Source organism: Diceros bicornis, chromosome 4 (assembly GCF_020826845.1).
Source record: "Diceros bicornis minor isolate mBicDic1 chromosome 4, mDicBic1.mat.cur, whole genome shotgun sequence".
Lineage (NCBI taxonomy): Eukaryota > Metazoa > Chordata > Mammalia > Perissodactyla > Rhinocerotidae > Diceros > Diceros bicornis.
In genome coordinates, this window is record NC_080743.1 from 59846395 (window position 1) to 59855284 (window position 8890).

Genomic DNA, 8890 nt, shown 5'->3' on the forward strand with positions numbered 1-8890 from the left:
GCAGGGCTCTGAGATCCTCCAGGCTGGGATGGGTTGGTGGGGATGTATCTGACCATCTTGCAGAAGGACAGCAAAGCCCCTTGTCACAGAAACCAGGACCCTGGGTTCCCTGAGGCCAGGACAAGCTGCCACGGGGGTGTCACTCTGTCCAACCCAACCCACCCTTTTCTTTGCCATTTGGATTAATTCTGAGAAAGGCTCCGTGGTGGGCCTCCCTCAGTGTTTGCACATGTGAGTGCTCACACACGGAGCCCTCCAAAGAGCTGGGCACTTTGTCCTCTTGCTTCTCACACCTTACTCTTCCCCAGCCAGGGCAGCAGGGCAGCAGGGCAGCAGGAGGGGCTTAGCCAAAGGCAGGATGGGTGCTTCCTCCAGACTGGAGGGTGAAGGGGGATGGGTACGGGTGGGGGCAAAACTTCTTTCCCGGGGCCAGCTCGGTGGCGCAGCAGTTAAGTGCGTGCGCTTTGCTGCGGCAGCCCGAGGGTTCACAGGTTTGGACCACAAGCGCGCACTGATGCACCGCTCATCAAGTGATGCTGTGGCGGCGTTCCATATAAAGTAGAGGAAGATCGGCACGAATGTTAGCTAAGGGCCAATCTTCCTTGGCAAAAAGAGGAAGATTGGCATCGGATGTTAACTCAGGGCTGATCTTCCTCACTAAATAAATAAATAAATAAATAAATAACTTCTTTCCCTGGTGAGGGCCTCACCCTAACTCTGTTGGGAGAGGCTTGGTTGCGTCTGCCTAGGAGTACTGAGGGCACTCCAGAAGATATCGGTGGCCCCTGCTTGCCAACCCTGCTACCCTGAATTGAGCCCAGTGGCTTCGTCTCTCCCCCTTGAGCTGCAGCAAACATCCAGACCCCCTCTGTCCAGCTGCAGGTCGGGGCAGTGGGCAGCGAGGGCTTTGTTTGTTTGTCAGGTCGCCACCTGGTGAGTGGGTGGTGAGGGATGACAGGGGTCAGACAGGGGAAGGTGCCAGGACACCCTCCTCCTCTCTGGCTGAGCTGAGACAGAAGCGGCTCTCAGGTGTGGGATGGGGTTTTTCAGGCGGGATGTTCTGTCACTTGGAGGACAGGTGCAAAGGTTGCTAACACTGGGGACGCTGCGAGGGCAGGAGGAGAACGAGTGTCAGGAGCCCAGAGGTGCTCTCCATCTCCCTGCTCCTCACAGGCCCTGCTTCCCTCACCTGCACAGGACTCAGGGAAGGGAGTCCCCACCTCAGCGCCCACCTGGCCTGCCCCAGACAGTGGGGCTCTCCTTGTCTCACGCCTGGCACCACCTCTGTGGGCTTTTGGCTCTTGGCCCTGTGCTGCCCCCACCCTTCCTCCTGATGCCAGGGCCTGAGCAGAGGCCTGTTATTGGCGGCTCGCCGGGGCAGGGAATGAGGAGCAGACCTCATTCTGGATGACTGAGGGCATCGCGAGGCACTCCCTTCCTGGGGTTTGGCTCCTGCCCTCTGGGCCGACAGTGGAAATCACAGTCTGAGAGCTGTAGCCCAGCTCTCCTCGAATCTATTTTAGACCTGGAGGCCCCCCTTTCTGTCTAGGCTCCCCCTCCTTCTCCTCCTGGCCTGTCCAGCTGATGGTCAAACTGAGGCTGGGGCTGGGTCTCCGTGGGAGAGTGAGTAGGGGCTGGGAGACCTGGGCCGGCCCCCTTGGGGAGGGCCCGGCGGCCATGTCCAGAGGCTGGCAGTCTCAGATTGTGGCCCACCCTCCTCCATCACTCCCAGGGGCCTGCCCAGGCAGCCGCACCTCCAACCACAACATCCTTTGGGGTTTGGCCTACAGAGCTGGGGCGGATGACCCCCAAATAGCCTTGGCAGATTCCCCCATGACCAGCCCGTACCATGGCCAGGCGCCCCATCCCTCGTCTCCCGGGCACAGCCCAGAGTATAAACAGTGCTGGAGGCTGGGAGAGGCAGCCAGCTGAGCCCTGAGCAGCAGCACCGACGACCATGAAGCCCCTCACGCTCCTTGCCCTACTGGCCCTGGCCGCACTCTGCCTTGCTGGCTGGGCAGGTGAGTGTCCCCAACTCCACCCCAGCCAGTGGGAGCTGCGAGGGGAAAGCACCATGGCCTCACCTCGCCCCACCCCTTCCACTGGCAGTCCCTTTGGCAGTCTAACCACCCTCCTGCAGGCTCAATCCATTTGCCTCCAGTTCTGTCCTTGTGGAGGGAGATGAGGGAAGAGCAAGCTGCTAGAAAGGCGGTGGGGGGGCGGAAGGTCCTAGGGATGAGCGGAGTGAACCTGGCTCCTTTCCTTTGCAGATGCAAAGCCCAGCGGTGCAGAGTCTGGCAGAGGTGCAGGTATGTGGTGGGGCCTGATGGGGGCTGTGCCCACGTCATCTGGTGGTGCTGCCCACTCCCAGCACCCCTCTTACCCTGGTCCCCTCAGTCCCACTCCCCCAACTGCCAGTTCCTGTCTGTCAGGAAGGCCAGCCCACTCCTCACCTTATCCCCCCAAACTCAGAGCCTGTGCCTCGCTGCTCTTGAACATTAGTGACTACGAGACCTTTATTGAGAACCTGATCCCCGCTCCTCTGCTCCACAGCCTTCGTGTCCAAGCAGCAGGGTAGTGAGGTGGTGAAGAGACTCAGGCGCTACCTGGACCACTGGCTGGGGTGAGAGAAAAGGAGATGCTGGGCCAGGGCCCTGCATCTCTAGAATGGGCTGGAGAAGTGGCCTCTGGGTGCTGCGGGAGGACAGGATGGTCCCCCTGGCGAGGACCCTGGAGCCCCATGTGCAGTGAGAGGAGGGGTGGGCATTTTGTATGGAGGCTGATGCCATTGTGTTGGGCTCTCAGAGCCCCAGCCCCATACCCAGACCCCCTGGAGCCCAGGAGGGAGGTGTGTGAGCTCAACCCAGATTGTGACGAGCTGGCTGACCACATCGGCTTCCAGGAGGCCTATCGGCGCTTCTACGGCATGGCCTAGAGCTTGCAGCCCTGCTGGTGTGGCTTGCAGCCCCCAGCTCTGGCTCCTCTCCAGCACCCCTTCCCCTCCCGTCGCCCTGACCTCCCTGCCCTGCAAGATGGGGTCTCCATCATCCCCAGCTGCTCCAGAATAAACTCCAGAAGAGGAATTGGTGGGGCTATCATTCTTTGTCCATCTATGGAGTGTGGGGGGAGGATGGGGGTTGGAGAGGAGGTTTTACCTTTTTCATTCCCAGAAAGTGCTTCCCAAAGTCTTTTGTTGATTGATTGATTTATTTGTACCTGCCTTGTTCCAGAAGCATTGAAGCTGGCTTCCTGAAGTCTAACTAGGGTTGCCCCTTCTAGCCCAGCACCCCTTCCCCCACCTCAACCCACTGCACCATCCATGACACATCCAAATAGACCCAGACCCCAAAGGCCTGGACACCTTGAGTATACATAGCTGTGACCAGGACAGACAGACTCATCTCTATAGGCAAAGAGCTGCCAGCAGATGGTACTGCCTGGTTTGGGGGGGTGGGGGTCAACAGTGGGCCTCCCCAGCTGGTTAACGAGCATTCAGGGTAGGCCTAGGTTAGTCAGGTTAGTTCTTCCCTGGGCTGAGCAGAGGCTTCCAGGAGCACCAGAAACAGGACCAGATGAAAGGGCCCCAACACCTCCCCATCCCAGCCTCCAACAGTGGTGGGGCAGCTCCAGCCTGGACACACCCGCCTCCCCTCTCAGCCCCTCAGCACTTCCCCCAGCCCCATCAAGAGCACCCTCACTGACCCTCCTGCTCTCTGCTGCCTCCGTCCCCCCAGCCCCTCTCTCCTCTCCTCTGCCTTCTTTCCTCTGCACTCTCTCCTCAGCCACTCTTGGTTCCAGGCTCAGATGTGCCCGCACCTTATCAGGCCTGGGTCTGGGCTCCTCTACAGCACCAGGGTGGTCTCTGCCTCCCTCCAGGGCAGGCTCAGAAATGGGCAGGATCACTGCTGTCTGGCCTTTGTACCCCGCTCCAGCGGGCCACCTTGCAGCAGGGGGCATGTTCTGGGACCCCGAAATAGGGAGGCTGTGAAGGCAGCAATGATAAGCAGGTTCCCAGCTACTGCCATGCCCAGTGTGGCCACCGTGCCCACCAGGCCCAGGGCGGGTTCCTGCGTGGCCAGCCAGGCTCGGCGAGATCCCATATCAGCCAGCACCGCCTCCAGCTGGAAGTGGGTGCCCAGCACTGCACAGATGTGGAATAGCTGGTGGCTGTGGCCTGTGGGAGGGTGGGGAGGTCAGGGCACATACTCCATTCCCAGGATTGCCCCGACTCACCCTGTGACCCATGGCAAGTCACCCCATCCTCTGGACCTGCTACTTCCCTAAAATTGGGAATAAGAAAGCCTGATTCCCAGAGTTATTGGAAGGAGTGAATGAGCTGATATGCATAAAGCTCCTAGCATACATGCTACTAGTTTTGCTGTTATCTGAGAAGTGGAGTTTGGGCCTCGACCCTGAGGACCCTTCCAGCGACACTCTCCTTTTGGCTGTGATACTCCATTTACCCCGTTCACTCTCTGTGCTCTGGCAAGCTGTCTCCCCTCGCCCCTTCCCGGATCAGGCCAGGCCTGCTCTCACCAATATAGTCAAAGCGTCCTGGTGCCAGCCGCTCAGGCAGGTGGGAGGCGAAGAGGAAGCCCGTGAGCAGGGCGCAGAAGAGGTGGTAGCCATGGCTGGTGCTCAGCGCCTCCTGCCCGCAGTTGTGGCCCCTGCCCCAGCACAGTCCGAGCTGGCAACGGAAAAGCAGGGCTGGTGGGAAGGGGCTTTGGGAATGGACACGGATGTGTCTGGAATCTGGTGAGGATGTGGAGGGGGTAGGCATAGCCAGGCCGGGTCCTGGGCCTGGAGGGGGTGCAGCAGGGCTGAGGTCAGGCATCGAGGGGGCAGGACTGACAGTGGGCACTGTGAGGGTCAGGACAGGAAAGCAGGAGCCTGGGCAGGGGTCCCAAGCACCCTTACCCGATAGAAGAGTGGGAGGTTGTCGAACAGGAAGGGATAGGTGAAGGCGGCTGTGCGGAGAATCTTACTGAGCCCAGGGCTTTCTAGCTCGGGGAACCTGGGAAGCAGGGGGGCAGGCTGGTCACCATCCTTGTGCTGGGGGGGGGCGGGTCAGAGGAAAGCAGGGGACCTTGGGCCAAGATGGAATGTAAGTGTAGCTCAGTGGCTACTAAAGCCCTTAGGGCACGTGAGCCTCTATAAATGACCACATCTGTAAAATGGGGATAAAGACACCTGCTGCTTGGTGCCTGTGAGAACTAAAGGAGACAGCGCAGCTTCGGCGGTGGGGCACAGGGTCTGGCACACAGTAAGCCCTCAACACGTGGTCCCGTTGTTACTAACGCTCAAGAGCAATGAGGCGCAGGCACACGATGGCTGGCCTACCAGCCATTCTGGCTGTCCGTGTGTTTGGGGATGCCCTGTCCCTCCTCCTTTCCCTCCACCACTGGCCAAGAACCCACCGGGAGTAGCAGGAGAGGCCGGTGCACAGGAAGGAATTGAGTGCGGCGGCGGGCACAAATAGCTGGTGCAGTCGGCCGTGCAGCCAGGAAGCCGGCATGGAGTACGCGGCATAGGGGAAGGCGCAGCCTGGTTGGGGGAGGCGCGGGGCGGGAGCTGAGGCCCGAAGTGCGCGCTGCGGGCAGAGCCCCCCGCGCCGCACCCCGCCCCCGCCGGAACGCTCCCACCCCCGCGCGCCGGCCGCCCGTGGGGCTCACCCAGGCTGTAGAGACTGAGCGCGCCGTAGTCCAGGAAGTAGCAGATGTGACGCGCGCGGGGCGACATGGAGCTGAATGTGTGCGCGCAGCACGACGCGAAGGGGTAGAGGCAGGCGGGCAGCAGGAAGATGAGCAGCGGCCAGTGGTATGGCTCCGCTCGGAAGCCCGGGCCGCCCGCGAGCTCCAGAAGGCGCCACAGGAAGTACCTGCAGCGGGCATCTGCTCAGGCCGCCGCGGAACCCCGCGACTCCCGCCGCAGCCTGCAGGCCTAGTCGGTCCCTGCCCGCCTGAGTACCCTCTCTGAGCTCAAGGCCGCGGCCTGGGACACAGCCTCCCTCACCAGGTGGGCAGGAAGTGAGTCCAGATGTTGACCGTCTCGTTGGTCATCTGGAAGGAGCTGAGGACACAGTCCAAGGCCGAGCTGGTGGGGCGGCGGTAGCCAGACATGATGCCATCTTCCCAGAACACCTACGGAGTGGTGGGTGGGAGGGAAAGGAGGGGAGTGACTATGCTGGACCCTTTCTCTCCATGAGAGATCGCGAGATGCAGGGTTGAAGAGGCTGGAGTCACAGTGGCCCTAAAGCCAAACTAAATCCGACCCCCATCTTACTACAGGTTCCCATACCCAGACAGCAGATGAGAAACAGAAGAGCTACAGTAACGGGACAAGATATGATAGGGCTGGTCGGGGGGTGCAGCGGGCACAGACAGGGCACTCTGGGGAAGGGGACTCTAGATGGAGGGGCATTCTTGGCTCTAGGGAGTGGGTCATAAGTCTGTTCCTTAGAGAACAGAGGAAAAGTCTCACGCTGGAACGGGGAGGGATAAGAGTTAGCCTGCAAGAGGGACTTCCCCAGTTGCTGAAGGAGAACCTCTGCCTCAGTCAGTCCCCTGGGGAGTAGGAATTGGTGGGTGGAGGCCCTCACCGGGGGGACCTGGTGGATTTGAAGGAGTTGGGGCAGCTTCAGACTGAGCATGGTGGCCCGACACCTCCACGTTGACCTAGAGACAAAGTGGGGGGAGGAGGTGGGTCAGGTATCTGCCCTCATCCACAGGCCCCATTTCTCCCAGGTCCAGGCTGGGCCTGGTCATGGAGTCCCAGGGTGGGTTATGTGCATGCACATGCGTGTGGGTGGTAGCTAGCCACCGAACTGCTTCCTTCAGGCCAGGGGAGGCAGGCCTAGCTTCCCCAGTCATTATATCACATAACCCCGACCCCTCCCCATCTGAGGCTGGGGGCATTCAGTTCCCCCATGGAGAGGGGCTGGTCAGCTCAGCCCAGCATGGAGTGGAAGGTCCTCCCCCGCTGGAAGGCTGTCTCAGTTAGTAACCCCAGATCCTGGATCCAGGCCCCCTAACCCCCAATTTCTGTCTCAGGAGAACGGTGACTAACCCCAGATCCTGGATCCAGGCCCCCTAACCCCCAATTTCTGTCTCAGGAGAACCTTGACTCATGGAGGTCAGCACAGAGAGAGCTCAAGCACACCCCACCCCCCCACACCACCAGAAAGCCCCTTGGCCCACAGTTCCTGGGCTGAACACAGAAAACTCATGGTGCTCAGGAAGAATTCCTGGAGATGCCAGATACCCACCACTGGGGCAAGGAATTAGGGGGATGCCTGGCTCTTCTCTGAGGACTACACTTGTGCCCCTGGGGCCATTCGGGGGGTCCCTGTCCCTCCTAAGCCCCGTGCCCCTCAGCCCCAGACCTGTGCGCTGCCTCCGGGTGGCCGTGGCTCTGCTTCCCCGCCTGCCTCTCAGGCTGCCTCTCCCAGGCACATTCCTTGGCACAAGTGGAGGGGCCGGGCCAGCTAGGCGGGTGGAACTGCCCCAGAAGTAGGGAGAATAGGACACTCCCCCCACCTCCCCAGGCCAAAACTTTCCAGCAACACTACAGCCTAGCCCCACCCCTTTTCCTGCTGCCAGCTTGTCCCGTCTGTTGTTTGTGCCGTACACACACTGGGCCTCACACCAGTTGGTCCCCCAGGCCTCTGCTCCTGTTATTCAACAGTTTGGGGGCCCTCTACCCCTGAGCTGGGTGCTGGGGTCCCTACCAGGCACAAAGCACACCTGGTCCCTCGTCCCTGCACCCTGGCTGAGCTTTACGATAGATGGATGAGGCCTCCCAGGGTATCCCCTGCCCCCTCCCAGGCATGGATGGGGTGATCTGACCTATCTTGAGTGCTGCTGCCCAGCTACCTGGAGGGGTGGGGAGAGGAAGATGCCGGGGTCTAGCTCCCCTCAGGGTCCCATCCCTCGGCAGTAAGGTTTAGAGGTTTCTGGAGTAGACTGTGTGCTGTAACCATGGAAATGGGAGAGGGGGCTGGAGCAGGCACTTTACTTCTAGTTCCCCAGAAAGGGTGTCAAAGCCCCAAGTGAGCTTTCTTACCCAGAGCTTGACGGGAGCTCCTAAGCCAGTGGGTCAGCGGGCCTGGGGCTCCAAGGGTGGAGTCCCAGGCTCCTGCGCCAGGCCGATGGGAAGGAGAGAGTGGCGAGCAGGCGGGCCAGGCCTGGACAGGGAGTGGGAGACAAAAGGGTGCCAGGGAACAATTCCAGCCTTGTCCAGCCTCCAGGGAGCAGCGCAGGGTGGCCCAGCCCCATTAGCAGGCAGCTCACTCGGCCTCCTGCACACAGCCAGCCCCTCCAGCTTAACCCAACCCTACTGAGATCAGACTGGCCACAACAGGCTGGGGCCCTAGCCAGGATGCAGCCAGAGTGACATGGAGCAGCCCTCGGGCCGGGCAACGCCACAGTTCCAGGGTTCCAGATTCTCCCAGGAGTTGAGGGTGGCTCTGCCTTAGGCTGGGCAGAGGCCAGAGCAAATGCTTTGGTACACGGTTCAACCATGAGGGATGTGCCAAGCTTATTCACTCACCAAAAGCACACTTGATGTGCCAGTCCTTGCAGAGGAACAGGGATTGAGGACTCAGAGACTGGTTTCAAGGCTCACCCCCACCTCTCCCTTGAGGAAGTTTCTCCATGATTCAGAGGACCCAGGTGGAGACAGCAAACCACCCCCAGGCAGTACTGTTGCTTTCATAACATCGTTTTCACCTATCACCCTTGCTAAGTCACCAACTCAGTTCACAGGGTCAATGAACTTGACAATGTCGATCACAAAACTATCTCTGGAGCTTTTGCTTGATTTGCCGGCTTTTTGCTTTGATGGATCAACCTCGAAGACACCTTTCCAAAATGCCATTTCAGCATATAATATC

General features: G+C 60.2%; 2 protein-coding genes across 3 annotated transcripts; one reads left to right on the forward strand and one right to left on the reverse strand.

Moving 5' to 3' along the window:
• Positions 1-21: 21 nt before the first annotated feature.
• BGLAP (bone gamma-carboxyglutamate protein) lies at positions 22-2938 on the forward strand. The gene is made up of 4 exons (XM_058539444.1): positions 22-2021; positions 2271-2309; positions 2554-2623; positions 2806-2938. The coding sequence occupies exons 1-4, from the start codon at positions 1958-1960 to the stop codon at positions 2933-2935; spliced, it is 303 nt and encodes a 100-aa protein (XP_058395427.1). The 5' UTR covers positions 22-1957; the 3' UTR covers positions 2936-2938.
• Positions 2939-3113: 175 nt separating this feature from the next.
• PAQR6 (progestin and adipoQ receptor family member 6) lies at positions 3114-8847 on the reverse strand. 2 transcript variants are annotated; one of them, XM_058539434.1, is made up of 8 exons: positions 8062-8847; positions 6599-6674; positions 6013-6140; positions 5673-5878; positions 5418-5544; positions 4918-5014; positions 4537-4687; positions 3114-4174 (listed from the first exon to the last, which is right to left on the reverse strand). In XM_058539434.1, exons 2-8 carry the CDS (start codon positions 6647-6649, stop codon positions 3900-3902), a joined length of 1035 nt encoding a protein of 344 aa, XP_058395417.1. In that variant the 5' UTR covers positions 6650-6674; positions 8062-8847; the 3' UTR covers positions 3114-3899. The 2 variants fall into 2 exon arrangements, with proteins under 2 accessions (XP_058395417.1, XP_058395416.1); XM_058539433.1 differs by lacking the exon at positions 8062-8847 and having other exon boundaries at positions 6599-7041.
• Between the last annotated feature and the right edge of the window lie 43 nt (positions 8848-8890).